Source organism: Pocillopora damicornis, chromosome 7 (assembly GCF_964200805.1).
Source record: "Pocillopora damicornis chromosome 7, jaPocDami1.2, whole genome shotgun sequence".
NCBI lineage: Eukaryota > Metazoa > Cnidaria > Anthozoa > Scleractinia > Pocilloporidae > Pocillopora > Pocillopora damicornis.
Genome location: NC_142676.1, coordinates 25,469,404 through 25,487,254, shown reverse-complemented (window position 1 = coordinate 25,487,254; position 17,851 = coordinate 25,469,404). Strand labels below are relative to the sequence as shown.

The 17,851-nt window shown below is 37.2% G+C and overlaps 3 protein-coding genes across 5 annotated transcripts; 1 reads left to right on the top strand and 2 right to left on the bottom strand.

The window, feature by feature from the left end:
* Positions 1-3,697: 3,697 nt before the first annotated feature.
* Positions 3,698-4,882, bottom strand: LOC113686311 (uncharacterized). 2 transcript variants are annotated; one of them, XM_089211909.1, is made up of 3 exons: positions 4,468-4,882; positions 4,010-4,081; positions 3,698-3,863 (listed from the first exon to the last, which is right to left on the bottom strand). In XM_089211909.1, exons 1-3 carry the CDS (start codon positions 4,758-4,760, stop codon positions 3,836-3,838), a joined length of 393 nt encoding a protein of 130 aa, XP_089068035.1. In that variant the 5' UTR covers positions 4,761-4,882; the 3' UTR covers positions 3,698-3,835. The 2 variants fall into 2 exon arrangements, with proteins under 2 accessions (XP_089068035.1, XP_089068036.1); XM_089211910.1 differs by having other exon boundaries at positions 3,704-3,863; positions 4,010-4,078.
* A 355-nt stretch (positions 4,883-5,237) lies between these two features.
* On the top strand, positions 5,238-7,260 carry LOC113686310 (F-box only protein 22). Its single transcript, XM_027203916.2, has 2 exons — positions 5,238-6,003; positions 6,354-7,260. The coding sequence occupies exons 1-2, from the start codon at positions 5,355-5,357 to the stop codon at positions 6,815-6,817; spliced, it is 1,113 nt and encodes a 370-aa protein (XP_027059717.1). The 5' UTR covers positions 5,238-5,354; the 3' UTR covers positions 6,818-7,260.
* On the bottom strand, positions 6,762-14,930 carry LOC113686309 (putative tubulin polyglutamylase ttll-15). Of its 2 annotated transcripts, XM_089211908.1 has the most exons (17): positions 14,629-14,737; positions 14,372-14,450; positions 11,803-12,018; positions 11,141-11,302; positions 10,747-10,866; positions 10,488-10,563; positions 10,179-10,338; positions 9,685-9,769; positions 9,249-9,327; positions 8,937-8,986; positions 8,620-8,678; positions 8,437-8,503; positions 8,272-8,334; positions 8,070-8,134; positions 7,872-7,971; positions 7,672-7,785; positions 6,762-7,569 (listed from the first exon to the last, which is right to left on the bottom strand). In XM_089211908.1, exons 3-17 carry the CDS (start codon positions 11,953-11,955, stop codon positions 7,453-7,455), a joined length of 1,470 nt encoding a protein of 489 aa, XP_089068034.1. In that variant the 5' UTR covers positions 11,956-12,018; positions 14,372-14,450; positions 14,629-14,737; the 3' UTR covers positions 6,762-7,452. The 2 variants fall into 2 exon arrangements, with proteins under 2 accessions (XP_089068034.1, XP_027059716.2); XM_027203915.2 differs by lacking the exon at positions 14,372-14,450 and having other exon boundaries at positions 14,629-14,930.
* Positions 14,931-17,851: the final 2,921 nt, after the last annotated feature.

Here is a 17,851-nt window from a genome sequence, read left to right as displayed (position 1 = left end):
TTCAGAAACGCAGAAAAATGATAGCACAAATTTCCTCAGCACCGTGTTGCACTCCTCAGGCATAGCATTTTTCACCTGCTTCATACGCGTTAAAGCTGTTGTTTATGACTGACCGGAGTGTAAAATCAATAGAATAATTAATGACCAATGTTTCGTGTGCGTCTGTAGATGCTTACTGTAATTGGTCTGAGACAGTTTGGGATTAGTTGTTGTGAACGCTATGTGACGTTGACTCTTGCAGTTAATAAAAAAAGTTAGAATATAGACAGAGTAGCGATAAATCTGTGAAGCAACACGATAAAACAAGTGTGGATAGTGCTCTTTAAAAACAAAATATACATGGTTCTGAACCTTGCGTCTAGTGCCCACGCGCTTACCCTCGCCCTGATGATGAGGTTGAAAAGAACTCACCTATCATTTAAGTGAAGAGGCCCATCCTCTTGAAATCCGCAGTCATGACAGCATCATGCCGTATACACAACTTTAAAGGCTATCCATGTTTACCAAAACTTACAAAAACTTAAAGCGTTTTGGAACGAAAGCAGCGTATCATGAAAACTCTCAACATTGCACTGATTAGTTTGAGTTTCCTTGAAGTTAAGTTGGACACTAAAACATGTGAAATTAAAGAAATCACCCACTTGGTATTCCAATGGAGACGGCTTGTGATGAACTAGTGGCACGTGTTCATCGATCACGCGACTATTGGGTAAGAATGTTTGGCACCTTTACTTACAAATCTATGTAAGGATGCTGCTAAAAATGCGAATGGAGAATGGGGAATGGGAGATGGAGAATGGGGAATGGGAGATGGAGAATGGGGAATGGAGAATGGGGGATGGAGAATGGGGAATGGAGAATGGGGAATGGAGAATGGGGAATGGAGAATGGGGAATGGAGAATGGGGAATGGAGAATGGGGAATATAGAAAAGGGAATGGAGAATGGGGAATGGAGAATGAGGAATGGAGAATGAGGAATGGAGAATGGGGAATATAGAAAAGGGAATGGAGAATGGGGAATGGAGAATGGGGAATGGGGAATGGGGAATGGGGAATGGGGAATGGGGAATGGGGAATGGAGAATGGGGGATGGAGAATGGGGAATGGAGAATGGGGAATGGGGAATGGAGAATGGAGAATGGGGGCTGGAGAATGGGGAAGGGACAATGGGGGATGGAGAATGGGGAATGGAGAATAGGGAATGGGGAATGGGAGATGGAGAATGGGGAATGGAGAATGGGGGATGGAGAATGGGGAATGGAGAATGGGGAATGGAGAATGGGGAATGGGGAATGGAGAATGGGGAATGGAGAATGGGGGATGCAGAATGGGGAATGGAGAATGGGGAATGGAGAATGGGGAATGGAGAATGGGGAATGGAGAATGGGGAATGGAGAATGGGGAATGGAGAATGGGGAATGGGGAATGGGGAATGGAGAATGAGGAATGGAGAATGGGGAATATAGAAAAGGGGATGGAGAATGGGGAATGGAGAATGGGGAATGGGGAAGGGAGAATGGGGAATGGAGAATGAGGAATGGAGAATAAGGAATGGAGAATGGGGAATGGGGAATGGGGAATGGAGAATGGGGAATGGAGAATGGGGGATGGAGAATGGGGAATGGAGAATGGGGGATGGAGAATGGGGAATGGAGAATGGGGGCTGGAGAATGGGGAAGGGAGAATGGGGGATGGAGAATGGGGAATGGAGAATGGGGAATGGAGAATGGGGAATGGAGAATGGGGAATGGAGAATGGGGAAGGGAGAATGGGGAATGGAGAATGGGGAAGGGAGAATGGGGAAGGGAGAATGGGGAATGGAGAATGAGGAATGGAGAATGGGGAATGGGGAATGAGAAATTGGAAAATGGGAATTAATTTTCAATTTTTTTGGTTTAGGTTTACTGTTTATAATAAGGAACAGATATTTTTCATTGATATCCACGTTCTCTTTCAAAAACGTCCAGGGTCAAAATTAAAGGAACGATATGAATTGATGATAAGAAAAGGAGTGAGCTTCGTATAATTGTCCAAGGACAAATATACAAGCATATTTTCGCGCAAAATAAAAGCTATTGTGTTTCTTATCCTTCAAATATTTTACAACGTGCGTGAAAAAACGTTTACATGGGATGTTTTCTTATGAGTGTTCTCTGGTGAGACTTTATGAACGAACAAATATTTCTCTTCTTCTGTGACAACCATAGTACGCTTTCTTATCTTGAATTAAATTTAGACGAAGACTTATCGTGGTGGAAGTAAGGTCTGGAAATTGGGGAATATCACCTGGGTTTTATCCTTGGATATCCCCCAGTTTTAGCCAGGAAATATTTGTTAACGTGAGGCGTTTAAACCAGTCGCGCGCGAGCAAAATTATTTGATGGATCATAATCGAGGATATACCCCAAGTGATAATCCCTAATTTTTGAGCTCTTCTTCCAGAACGATAAGTCTTTCTTCTAAAATTAGTTTATGGTGAGACAGCGTTTTGTTTTTGTTAAAAAAGAGCGGACATGTTTGTTTGTTCATAAAATCGTACAAAATAATATTGCAAAGTGAATATCCCATGCAGTAAAAGGTTATCTGTTCGCAAAAATTTCTTTCCCGTAATTTACAGAAATGTTCGAAGGAGATGTTATTAAAATAGCCTCCATTTGGCGTGGAAATAACATGCTCGTTCGTTAACACTTCAAGGACGAGTTGCGGGAAACCTTTAGAAGTTCAGGAATTTGCTGCACACTCGCTACCGATATTCCTGCAAGTTACCGCTTGAAACCTGATAGATTCATTATCTGCTTGGCGCGCCTTATGGTCGTGAAGGTGACATTATTCTTTGATTTGATTTTTCAGTTACGCTGCTTTAAAAGTGAGGCGAGTACTTTATCTGATAGAAATTTCTCTACTAGGCAGTCCTTTGTTACTTTCGAAAAATGAAATGAAGACTCTGCTTATGGATATTCAACTGTGGGTTGTTTGTTGTTCGTAGTTGAGAAGTGAGTTGGACTCTGAAAAGTCAAGCACTTAACGGCTAACCTCTATGGAACTTCCAATTTACTAATTTTAAAGTAAACATTCAAATAGCCCCCTAATGAATCTCAGCAAAATTTAATTTAATTCATCACTCGTTTATGAGACCGATAAAATTTTTCTTATTAGGTGGCGAGTATCACTTCTTTCGTTATCATTAAGTTCTTCCGTTCCGTAAATTTAGCCTCTGAACGTTTTTGAAGAAAGTATGAATATCGATAATCGCCGCTGAAAATTTTCTTTTCTGCTTAATCAACACAGAATTTCAAAGAAAATTCAATTTCCCATTTCATTTTCCCATTCCCCATTTCTGCTCCTAGTAACATCCTGGATCAATTAATAGTTTTTCAAGAGATTAGATGCAAATTCTCAGTGAGTTAAAAAATTTCGTCTGATAATAATCGGAAGACTACAGTGACATTAGAAGTTCAGAGCCGACTAGACTGCCAATCAGCTACGATTTCAGATAAAAAAATTCGACGCTGAGGCACTAAAAAATCAAAAGAAGGTATCTCCTATAAAATATTTTTGCTATTGTTGTAGCATTAGTCGAAACTCAAAGGTCAACTGGTTCTGTACATAATGCAAGGGACAGAGAAGACTGTTTACTTCTCCATGACTAGCATGTACTAAAGAACCATAAATGATAGAATGCCCGATAAGACAATATTGACAACGCCATATTCAATTTAATATGAACCAACAATGCAGAGATAGTTTAAGTACAAATCGATAAGTGAAATAGGGTAAGAAACGTGAATTATTTCCATTCAAAACTTGGCCGACGCAGCACTCCTTTGGCATTGGTTACTTGTTATCCATGTTTCTCGGGCTCCTTAAAATGTAAAGGAAAATAAGTGAATATGAAGACAGCGTAAAACTATCAATCAGGATAGCACGCCTCACCAGCCATAGTTATAGATAAGTGCCATTTTTCTTTGATAAGTACTAAAACAGTCTTTTTTATTTAAAGCCACTTACTTGTTCTTCAATTCCTCACAGATTTCCAGCAGGGTTTTGTTGTGTTTCTGCTTCAAACGCTTTTGACATCTGCTGTGAATAAACGTGGAGGGAAGACGAAGAGAAATTGGAACGGAAAATGAAAGAGGCAGACTATAGAGAATCTCTCTGGAAAGAGAAAAAATCTCAGTCTGTAGTATAAGGTTTATATGCACTCAGAGTTATTCACCACTTAAGATCGCAATACTAAATTATTCCGGCGTAAGAAGAACTACAACGTTGAAGGAAACCGTAAAACATGATTTCCACCAAAAGTGGCAAGTCAACAGCGCTTACAGTTTTCAATTATTGCAAAGTTTCTTCATCAAAGAAAGGCAAGGAAAAATTCACAGCCTCTCATAAATAAAGTTACATTGCCTTCTGTCATCTTCAAGAACGAGCGCATTTAAGAGAAAACAATAAAAATTCGCGTTTTGTACCTTTTTGCTTCCTTATCTTGTATATCATTCTTTTCAAGGCAGACATAATTCGTTTGTTCCCCGGGATTTAGTCGTATCTTTCCTCCAGCTAAACTGAACTCTCCTATCATCTGATGAACTAACAATTTTGTTTGTTCTATTTCAAACAACAAACCTTCGATTCTATCAAGCGCGTTCACGGCAATAGTGAAAAAACGAATTCCATTCTCTATCCCGCCAGCAGTAACAGGTCTCGATCGAAATAATTTGAATTCCTGAGAATTATCTTCTTCGATTTCTTTGTGTTTGTCCATGTGCGATACCAGAAAGGAGATGAAATCAATGTGATTAACCTTGTGACTGTAGAACGTCACAGAAGACTAATTGTCACTTATTGTGGTTTCAACCTGCTTATGTTTCGATCAGCAAAAGTATCCTAATTACCTCAGTTTACCGTCCCACAGCAGATCTGCTCCAACATCGATCAGCATTTCTCAGTGAACAAACGCATGACTATCGCTTTACGCTCAAAGAGAAGTTGGTGTTCTACAGGTGGTGGAACGCCAACGTAAGTTTAAATTTCATTCCCACTACTAAAGACAATAGGTAGCGGCGTTTAGCTCGCATTCTGTTGAACAATGAGCACTATTTTACCGCATGCCTGTGTAATGAGATGAGTTTCGTCTGATGAAAACGTTTGGTTTTCAGACAAACCGCTAAGCTTGCTCTATCAGTTTCGATAGGTTAATTTACAAAATAAAACATTTTCAGACAAATGGTGTACACATAAAAGCAAGCACTATACTTAGCTCTAGTCGTGCAAAGAAAAATCCGCGCGCATATCAAACGTGACCTCACAAGAAATAGCGTCACAATGAAACGTGGTAGAGCGCATACAGAAAAGCAAAATGTCAGAGACAAGCAATCGTGCGCAATCATTTCTCCCCTACGTTCCCGAGATGGTGGACATGATCTTAAGATACCTTCCTGCGAAGGAGCTAAGAACAACTGCAAGAGTATGCAGAATGTGGAGGAACATTTCCACGCGGATTTTACATTCGCGAACAACTTGGACCGTGCATCACTTGGCGGACAAATTGATTACAGGAAGTGAAATCGACGATGTTTTTGAAAATATGTTCACGGAACCACGAATGGTGATTCAGTTGAGCCATAGGGAAATCTGGTTCACGCGAAGGGAGCCACGAAGGCGAAGGAACGAAGAGAGACAGCTTGTGCGCTCTGTTTTTAATTTATTTGCCAAACTTCCACCGGGATGTGTCACAATAGGTTGTACCACTGAACGTATTGTATTCCAACAGCCCACTGACGAGTTCACTCCCAACCTCATCCATCATATTAAGGCAGGACACGCATTCATATGTGCGCCTCATATGCCTGGTGTTTGCTACCACCATGTTTACCTCAGAACACCCAGGCCACCGCCAGCTAGTGACTGGTGCGATATGTTTGATTTGCCCGCGCACACTCCAGTCAAGTTAGTCGTGCTGATAGCGCTCTCGGCAAGTAGAGATTTCATACCGTTCCTAGCCTCAGGTACTTGGCTTATTTAACTAATCATGGTTACTGCAATGTAAGCTGCTAAGGGTAAACTTTGATTTCTTCAAATCAAACCGTAAGTAACGCTAAAATGTTTTTCAACTGTTCCGGCAAGTTCTCTAGCAATTTTTAAACGCCTTCTTAAAGGACATTTTATCTGATTTTTTTTCTCCCCTTTTGTAAATTTTAGCAAATTTTACCTAACCTTGTAATCTTATTGTAAATGTTTATATGTAATTTTTATTGAACCCAGGGCCCCTAAGGATACCAGCCTTGCAGCTGACTGGGCTACCCTGGTAAAATAAAGTTGTCTTGTCTTGTCTTGTCTTGTATTGCTTACTTTACAGGAATCCGTGAAACTTATGGAGAACAAGTAGTTGTTTTCGGAGGCGTTGGGCATGACCGTTTGTTTATAGATGGTCTAGTAAAGAGAGCAAGAGTTGTGGCAATATTCATTTCAGGCCAACCATTTCGCGCACACGCTGGATTATTAAACAACGGTAATGACGCTGACTTTTATACACCGGCTCATCAGCTGACAGAAGAAGCTAGAGGCGAAGGTTTTACGCCCAAATTTTCACTTTTGTTCACATCACGGTTTGTTCACAAAGGACAAGCTTTCTATTCCAGCTCTCAAACAGCATTCAGAGAAAGTTTCAGTACCATTCCTATGTTGGGTTTCTATTCTTACGGCGAGTATTGCTTAACTGAAAGAGACACTGAAGTCACCAAAATCAATGACTTCAAAAGACAAATGAGATACAATTCAGCTATTTATTGTGTGTGCTCGTACAAAAACGAGACACAATAGCATTTTTATCTAGTTAGAAAACTAAAACATTGAAGTACACAGTATAACATAAATATCTCCTAACATTGTCTTGTCTCTGAATGTAGTCTGAATTATTCTCAGTATGAAGTGTCCAAGCTAAGAAGTTGTGAACAGGAATAATGTACAACGTAACATCTCGACATCTTTTTAAGGTTCAATATTACTATGTATTTTGATATAGTTTCTGTTTCATTTCATATTGGCGTTTAAAATATTGAATATAATTACCACCTTTACAAATACTTGTTTACTTTTCAGTTCGTTCATTATCATTGTATTTTTTCACGTATGTTTAGAACGAAATTCTGGCACACAGTGTCCGTCGAGCGATTGCTCTCAAACAACGTCTCTGTTGCATTTTAATGTCAGGGTGACACTTCGAAGACCGTAAAAAATAATTTTCTACCTGATACGAACTGTACTCAGTGTCTCTCTGAAGAAAGCCAAAGAGACCAAATCTAAACAAAAGGCTCGCCAAGTGCAATACAATAACTTACTTTATAACAATCGCAATATTCCATAACTGAGATACATCTTTCAAAGTCAAGCTAGAAATAAATGATGGAAGTAGTCGTTAAATTATCTATTTTATCATAATCAATGGATGCTACTAGTCATGCGCACCATGAAATATCGTGTAGACACATGGCTTTAAACCACTGAAACATCAGCTGATTAGACGAACTCAGGCTTAATGTCGGCCCATCCTTCTTCACTTCACCGATTTGAGTCTGTTGACAACGACATACAGACAATTACTAATGAGACATAGAAACATGACACAAAAAATAGCAAAAAATAAACATAAGAAGGACCTACAAAGGAAAGCTCACCATTACAGGAGGGTATACTCTGCGGAAGCCTCCTCTGTGAGTATGCTCTAAGTAAGCAGCCTTGATAAAGTCACGTTCATTTTCGCGCAGGCAGGGAAAACACAGGCGGCAATGCTAAAGACATGGAGACAGCAAAGAACACAACGAAAATTAACAAACAATGACCCTGATGTACAGCATAGATACCACAGGCCACCCACCTCATTGTAACATGACTTGGAGCATTCACTGCTTGCACATCTTTCGTACAATACTTGAATGTCATGATCGCTAACAAGCATGTCTTTCTCTGATGGAGAGCTAATGCACATACACGAAAAAAATAAATAAATAAGCGTTGATACGGAGATTTGCTGAGCTACATTGGAAGGAATTGCGTGAAAAATTGTTTCCCCGACCTGTACTTCAAACTGTGGTCCAGTTTTGACGCCACTCCCACTAAGCCAAGAAGGTTGAATACAACCTGCAGGTGACAAGAATGGAGATAAAAACAGTGAGTCATTCAGTTTCGTTCTACAACTTGCGTGGACTAGGGAACAGAGATAGTGTACTTTAATTCTCTTGACAAGAAAACATCCTATTAGCAGTATTTGACCTCACCTGTTCGTACATCAGTTTGTTATCATTGTGCGCAGCTGAAGACAAATTTGGAGACATGTTTACCTTTAAAGACAACAAAAAAATAGTGATTTGATGCGATGAGTTATTTATATGTCTCTCAGATGGGGCCAGCAGCTGAAGCAACAAACAATAAACATCGTGTACCTCCATAAGCCAAACTTTTAAGTCAGCATCCAGGATAAAATCAAAGCGGACCATCTCAAAGAAGTTCCTATAATTTGTGGTAAAAAATTAACATGATAAAACATTTTATGTTGAATGGAGGAAAAGGTGTTTGGAAAGCTTCAGTTCTCGATATAACGTGGGTGCACTCAATACATCTAATACCTTGTGGATTTGAAGTGTGATCCTGCAGATATGAGATCTGTTTCCTTTCTCAGGTAAACCTGAGATCAAATACATCATCAATTTTAACATCAAACATTAAAGTCAATTTGTTGGTTTGGATAATAATAATAATAATAATAATAATAATAATGATAATGATAATAATAATAATAATAATAATAATATTACATGTGAATTAACAAAACCCTTTGCTTCTTTAAAATAATGTTTGATCTAAAATTTCAAGAAAAAAGTTCATATCATAGATGAGTAATGTGTTCCAGCCAATCATAGCTTCTCAACAACAGAAATCTTACCTCTGCAATAGCCCTGTAAATATTGCTCCATATCTTATCAACATCTTGACCTGTAAAAAGTAAATACAGATCACTGTAAGAAGCATTGCAACCAATGACCTGAGTAATGGCAACTGATGTTTTAGTTCAAATTAATTCAATTGTACATTAACTTTATTTCTTTACATACAGCAGCTGAAAGGGAGAGTTATAAAACAGACCTCCCAATCAGCAATCTCCCAAACTAAGCAGCCAGAAATATGTTTCTGCATTTCTGAATCCTTTTTTATCAAATGTTTTGGTGTCAGACAATCTAAAAAATTTTCTCCATACCTTGTTTTTTAAGATGTGCATTAAGAAGCAGTTTGCGGCTGTATTTTCCTTTATGCCACCACTCCCTCAGAGAAGGCAGCTGAATGTGAAATAAGTAAGACAACCATCAGAGTTCTGAACAAACATACTCAAAATGAAGCAACAAGAAAAAATCTGAATGTGTTTATCAAATAGGAATCATAAGACTGAAAAAGGTCTTTAGATTGTTGATGAGAACAGGTGAAACAGGACAAAGCTGAGAAAGCAAAATATCACTTTAGAAACAGTACATTCACAACAGGAAAGGGTTATAGCAGTTTAACTAGAAGTTTTTGGGAATTGTGGTGGAATAAACCAGGCATAAAACTGGAAGGGCCATCTACCTGTCTTAGGCTTTTGTATGACTCTTCATGGGGAGGATGCATAACAGAACTAACTCAGGCAACTCCTCAATTACCTCCCAAGGCTGAGTGTATGAATCTCCCACAACATATTTATCTTCATCATTTGAGTCAAATGGGTAATAGTCTGTCTCACAAAACCTGCACAAGAGTTGTTGAAAATAAGAAAATAAAAAAAGTGGATGCTACAAAACTTACTCAAGACCACTCTTTAAAAATTAATGCACAGCAGCTTGGGCACATTATCTTATAAAAATTAGCAATGTGCTCAGAAATGGATATTAATAAGACTTTTGTCCTTGAATTGACCTCTGCTTTCCCATTTATGATAGTCTAGTAGAACCCCTCAGCACTTTTACTTTTTAAGTGATCTCCACTTTTCTTCAGTTTTAATTGGGTCCAGGACATGTAGATTGTTACACAGTGATGGAGAAGTTTTCATTAAAAAATATTGAGATAATGACATTTAATGATCAGGTGCACAAAAAAGGAACTTAATTAAATGTGCACTGTCATAAACCTGTATTAAATGAGTGACTCATAAAATAACCTGATAAGAACCTCCTGGTCATAGACATAAACTCTGAGAGGATCAATGGAAGTTAAAACAGTGTAAACACCAATGTCAAACTTGCGTTTATCAATAAGATATGGATTGGCAATGTACTCCTGAACAAAGTTCTCATCAGACCCCTTATGAAGGTCAATTTCTACAAAAAAAAAAGTATACAAAATTAATGGAAAATATGCTTATAATAACTCCAAGCCACTTGTTGAATAACAAGAGGCAGAACCCAACAGACCAAGTGTGAGCCTTCAAGAAAAATATTACAACTGCAAGTTTGTGTAATATTTGTACCATTTGGAGACTTGATGTGTATTCCTCTGTGGTTATTACTCTTCTCCACCCAAAGTTTCTTAGGATGGTTCTTAACCTGAATACAATAAGTAAGAAGACACAAGTTAAAAAACCTCCATGTTTTAATCACACCACATACTATAACGTTGATGCTGATTTCTGCTAGCTCAAATAATTTGTTAATATTTAATTATGTTTATTTGTTTGTTGGTAGGCTGTTCAATGTCATTTACTGGCCATATTCTACTTGAACTGATACCTCCTCTAAAAACTTGTCTGTATCCTTTGGTATCACAAATGCTGGAGGAATAAATGGAAAATGGTTCACTGCCAGGCTAACTTTGTTTGTAATATATCCAGAACCTGGAAAATGATTAATCTGAAAACAAAAGCAAAACAAGTTTGTCTCAAAATGACACAATTACCTTTCCAATACAGGTAATTAGCCATTAAAAAATGCATATGCATAAATTCTGGTTAAATATTTTCTCCAGGTTTTATTTCCATTGTTTTTTAATTTTTACAGAACTGATACACCTAATGAACATCAAACAGTTGAGTCATAAAACAGTAACAAGTAATTATTGTAAAGACTTCTTATATTAGATTAACATTTTGCAAAGCAAGGATGCTCCGAAATAAAATTAATAAACCTTTTGATGTGGCTCTAGGGTTAGCAGCATATCTTTAAGTTCTCCACCAAATGGATAGTCATGGGCCCACATCACGTCAAACAAGCGGCTTTTTGCCTCAGTTCTGGTATAACCAATTCTGCTGAACACAGCCATCACATGTTTCAAGTAACCTGACTTGAGCTGATAGATAAAAGAAGTTACTTCTAATTATCCACATATCTGATATGACTTTATTCTTGTTTAATAAAAAAATATATTTGCTTCTAATTGAAATAAAGCACATGAAAAATTTTTATTTTGTAAATAAATGTAAATGTCAATAGGCCCATTGCAGTTAGCAGTCACATGACACATGGAAAACATCTAATGCACTGTTAATGTGTGGTCATACAAAACCCAGGTGCATGTGGTTAAAAGTAATTCAAGTATCCAATGAAAGAATTATTTTTTAATATTATTCACCATATATTTATGCTTATGATCTCCATCGATATTCCCAACATTTTTGCAACAGTAAGCCCTTGATAACTGTACAAAACTCTTGTGAAAAATGAATAAATCACAAAATAACATATTTAATGGTAGTTAACTTATGCATAACTTGAACAGAATTCAAACATTTAGCTGATAAATTTAACCAATAACTGTTTAACTCATTTAAAAATAACAAGTATCCTTACATTTCTGGCATTCATCCAAACAACAGGTCTACTAGAGCTTCCAAACTCAGGATCACCCACAGTCTGCCCAGTAGTTATGCTATGCAACTGATAGATATTGACTAAAATCAACAGTACACCAAAGCACAGGCATCCCAACATGAGCTGCACCATACGATGTGAAATTTGAACTCCATGGTGAGGGTGTGGGTAATATTTGGAATTATCAGATGCATACTGAAAATAATTATAAATAAAAAGTTTGCATGAGATATCAGTGACAAGCAAAGCCAAAGACTTTTGGGTTCGTCTTGCAGTTTGATTTGAAAAAAAAAACACCACATGTAGATTAAATTTCACATAACCAAAAAAAATATGTTGACTTGGATAACCTACAATCTCTTTACAGCCTAAATTAAGTTCTAAGAGTATAACAAAATGTGTGGGCTCCTCTCAATTACAGACATGACATTCATAAATTTGACATGTTCTGGGTCTTTGTTAAAATTGTTCCATACAAGGAGCTGGTAACTTGGCATTTAGACTATGATGTGGGAGCTCCATGAGCTGCTCGAAAAGCAGGGATTACAGACTTAACCCAAGAGTTTGACCTTGCATGAGTGGATTTCTGTCATCAAATTTGAATTGAAATTAGGGCTAACCAATGAGATTCCTTAACTTAATTACCAGTCAATTTCAATGCCATTGAAACACATATTAGGTGATCTTGGGAAATGAAATCATTTCAAATTTCCAGGTGCACAATAAACAGGAAATCTGTAAAATGTTTCAGTAAAGATGACTCTCACGAACAAAACAAAACCATTGCGAACAATTTTTGCTGTGTGTGTACATAATTTATCATCAGAGATAACATTCATGCAGTCTTTCTCTTTTTCAGATAAATGAATGGCTGGAAGGCCAAGTTTGTTGAGTTTGCTTCTTGTCTAATGATGATCCTAATAAATGGTGAAATTACAAGGACATGCACAAGAAATTTTTGCAAATCAAAACACCTTGTAGATAATGCTCTAGCCAAAGGCAGTTGTCAACAGATTTCCGGCCAATAACCCATTATATTTTTTTATTGTGAGCGCAATGCAGAAATGAAACTCTTGGGCTTAGTCTGTAGTTGTGACAATTCCAGGTGGACATCACTCACGGAGCTCCCATGATATGTAAGTCCCTCCATGAACTTCCTACTGTGTGCTAAAATTAATTTTTTTTACTGATTACTGCCACTTAGGTTATGGACTGCACTGAAAAAGAAGGACTGCTCATAGTCTACTTGGATTAAGGATATTTTGTTAATTAACACTCCTAGCTCTTAGAATCTCATTATTTCCGTTTTTTCATTTAGTATAAAGCACTACTTTTTCATATAACTTAAAAAGTGAAAACAGGTTATGGTGGTCTCAAAAGATTACAGTAGAAGAAGGAGGCTGACATCATTAAAAAAAGAAATACTCATATGATGATGAACATATGTGTGGAGACTCAACAAGTAATTTTCTTGATATAAACAAATTATCTTGTTTCTCAAATACCGTTAGTGTAATGTTAATCTGGAATAACAGCAGCATTTTCTAATGTTTGTAAGTCTAGTGTGTCCATACTCAAAACTTTAAAATTCTAGATTATGCACTTTTGTTTGTCAACAAAGTTTGTTATGGAAAATATCCTGTTTCATTTTCTTTTCATTTTAAAGCAGGCTGGAAGATTACATTTAAGGATAAGGGAAACTGAAATCAAAGGTGCAAATAACATTAAAAAAATTAACAGCTGAATTCTGTCGATAGATTGTCATTTTCACAAAGTCTCACTTCAAAATCTCCCTGACTGAATTGTCGTTAAAGATATATACAGTTTTAAGAATTCAGACAAAGCTTTTTAATTTCCATACGCTTTAGTGACTATTCAATGCCATTCATTTTGTTCTGTTTGCTGACTCACTTTCTGCATATAATTACTAAAATTTATAATCATCGAAAGAAAAGAAAATCTTAAGTATTGCAATCGGTTGTTGCAGCAATTTTTTTTTACCGACATGTATGAAAATATTTATATAGTCGTTTTTCTTAAATAAATATCAATCTTCAGTTGAGGAAATTTGCTTGACGTATTCAAATCTCTTAAAGCGAGCGAAATCTTGACACGTGTTTTTAAGCCTCTTTCATGAAAGAGCTGAAGTAAGTTACCAAAATCTGTCTAACTTACTACAAGAACCGCTTCTGATCAGTTTAAACTCTATTCAAGGTTATTTTAAAAAATCTTGATGTACATAAGTTGTTACCTAATACAGACTTCAGGTAAACTTTATGAACCAAAAATAAACATAAACTACCCTAATTTTAGTTGGGTCGGGTTATAACTCAAGTATCTGGCTGGTTGTGTAAGAAGCGTTTATAGCTTTTCCTAGACACAAACAAGAGTTCTAGTATTGTCCGGTCCAAGAAAAATAAATGGTACAACAGCGACTGCAAGGAAACGGGTGACAGCTGTAACTGACTCTCAATTTTCATATATTTGTACAATAATCGAGCAGCTCTTAAAACGAATTTCAAACTACGTATTGAATATTGGAAAATACGTACACGTACGTTCATATAAAACGTTAATTCACTGTAAAACATACTCGCAAACTACATTCAAACTTGACTTGGCAAACTCTGACGAACGAAGATTGAGAAAAAAATTTCAAAATTGAATAGTGGTAAGCTCAAGTGTGAATCTCCGCTTCCGATCGCTCCCGACATCGAACGAAGAAGGGACGAATTATCAAACTTGAAGGTCTGAATAAACTAGTGTACTTTCAAACCTCAGAAAATCGATGACCTCTAATCTCACCTTGAAGTCCGGTTGACGATTTGAAGATTTCCACGGCCACATTTTGAAGCACAGCGTTATCGACCCGGTTATGCTGTCAGATATATGCCTCTCTAATCGAGGACAAGTGCGATTGCGTGACAAACAAGAGTTCAGGTGAATATTGGCTGATGTAGCTGTCTGTAAAGAATGTGATTTCTTTGTTCGTTATCCATGCGAGGGTAACGATTCATTGTACCTGGTTTCTAAATATTCTACATGAAATTGGCGGTATTGATTCAGTGATGGATTGGTGACCGCTATGTATAATAACGCTGTACACTAAGATCGCTGGCGTAAGTAAGTCAAAGGAAAAAGTCCAAGACTTACTAATTTTTTTCAAATATTTTATTTCTTTTGATCCTCAAATGTTTTCTTTATTTTTGTCACTGGATATTTTTAAAAGATCTGCTGATTCTTGTATACCAAATTTTGATCCTTAAAATTTTAAAAAACCTTAACAATTTAGTCAATAAATACACGTTCTAATGTAACGGCATTGGGTCGTGTTAAGACTTCAGAATTGAAAATTTGACTGTGTCTGAGTAATGACTGACTGCGACAAACTACAATCGACAGTAACAACAATACTAATAGGAAAGATTAGATATTCGCGACCAAAAGTCCGTTGTTACTCTCTCTAATCACATGATTATTGAAACTCGTCTGTTGAGTTTTTTCTATTTCGTCATTAAAAAAAAATTCCTTTCTCTGCTTTTACGTTCGCGTTAAATCATTGACCTACTTGTTATCTCCAATAAAAGCCCAATCACATTACGAGAAAAAAAGCCAAAGAAGGTCCCCTTGCTGCAAAGTTTTTAAGAATTTATTTGCCGGGCAGTAAATTGCCTGTAGGTTTGACAAGCCTGTCCAACCATGCATTAGTGACCTAAACAAGTCTGTTTTAGTTCGAAAACAAAGTCAATTTTATCATTTTTTATAAAACTACCATAGCAACGGCTAATACCTTTATAAAATCGGCTAAAAGAAACCCTTACCGAGCACAAATTTCTTGATTAATGTGAATTGTCCCCCCAAGTAAGATTGATAGTTTGTTGATATTCTTGTTGATTGACATAAAACACATTATTAAGTTTGACCTAAGGTCAGATAAACTCGTTCCACTTGTGGTATTTATATTAAGATAAGAAAAAAAAAAAGATTAAGATCTTGCTCTTCTAAAGCCACTTACATTACCTATGCGAGCATTGCAAGTATACTAGTAATCTAACCATTCCTTCTTTCGATCTTTTTTTAAATCTTCCGCCAGATTCTTCAGGCCGGCATCGCTTTTGTCAGCATGAAGTGTTATAATCAGTCAATCATGCCGACAAAAAGATCATACCGCGTTCAAGCGAGGTAAGTTGATACAATTTGAAGCTTTATTGAGTTTTTGCCAGATTGTACAGAGAACAGAACTTTTCCCTATGAAACTGGAATTGAATGACACGTTTTTTCCCTCATGTTGTGTCACTGGCAAGCTGTTAATTCTGGCAGACTTCAGTGAGCGCAACCGATTGACCCACACTATACATTTCCGAACAGACAGCTGTTTGCTTTTTTTTTCCTCCTTAATCTGATGTAGCCACCATGACAAATACAAATGATCCACCCATTTACGTCAGTATACCTTTCCTGTCGCTTGAGAATCAGTCTGCCCGATGAACAGTCGCTTTTGGTTACGCACCTGTCGGCAATAAACAAACAGAACATATGTCAACAGACTGAAGGTGAAGTAAACTTGACTAGCTTATTATCCAGATACGACAAGCTTGTATTGACGTGTTGGTCGATACGATGAAAACATGCGATGATTAATGACCTTAAAGTAAGCCTGTAAAGTAACTGACGCTAATACGTCGATCACTAGACGTCTGACCATAACTAGGGAATAAGCAGCTAGTGACGGTAATTTAGCAGATATTTTCCCGGCTTAGTATAAATGATGGGAGAAAATGAATATATTCTCCTTGTCTTTCGGCTGCAAAACCACAGCGCACCTTAAGCCTTATAAGCATATTTTCTTGCGTTTAGTTATCTTATTTCATCGCGAGTTTTAGGTGTATGCAAACTTGCTCAAGTATGTCTTTTTTTGTTTATTTTTTTGTTTTTTGTTTATTTTTTTTGTAAAGTTGCGCAAATAAGGATGCCCCTTTCACTGCGAGCCAAACAATCCCCCTCGTATGGATGCCCGTCTGGTAACATTGACCAACGAGTATTTAAAAGGTCATTTTCTGGGTTGACAAACGAAAATCTGTAAATCCGTTCAAGTCATCGCTGAAGTGTCCAATCCGCGCGCATTTTAGGATAAATCGGTCGATCTGTCAACCTAATCTCCCCTCCCTCCCCAACACAACACATCCCTCAACACACCCCTTCGCCGCCTCTCCTTCTGACGTCGCGTTCGGTCATGATAAGTATCGTATGTACTTAAATAAGCAACTGGGCTGTGACAATTATTTTACATCTTAAATTATCTACTTCGAGATGTAAAAGATGAAAACGACGGCTGAATTTATAAGAAGGAAACTTTGTATTGCTCTGATAGACTGAAATTCGAGAATGTAACAAATGCTAAATTACTTCATCAGTCAATTTCCAAAGTACTTCAGAATGATTGATCATGGTCGATGTTATAATCAAGTGGGGTGTACCGTAATCAAGGTTGCCGTAACATCACGTACGGACGGAATTGAGACAGATGGAAATCACATTATGTTAACGTGCCAGATAGTTATGCACACTAACGCTCAGATTTGTCGTGTTGGTACAATAAACCGATCAAAACAAAGGATTTTCAGGTCACAGCAACATTCGTAGTTTCATACAGGTAATGTGATTCTTTGCACTGCAGGTCTCTTATGGGAAACTGAATAAAATGAGTCGATTAAAAAGGGATTTGTCTCGCCAGGGAACAAAAAGATCACAGGAAATATGCATATACTTAATTACATCGATATATTTTTTCTGACCCACTAGGATAAATTACGGTAGAGTATATTAACTAAACGTATTTCAAAACTTCGCTGTAAACGAATCACCCATAAGGATCGGAAAGTTGTCCTGGAGCATAAAATAAGAAATTTTTGAAGAGTGTCGTTCAGTGACCTTTCCTATTTCTTTAACACATCACTCATCACCCTGAAATTAGTGTTCATAAAATCTTCATTGAATATATAATGTCAGCGACAAATTGAGTTGAGTT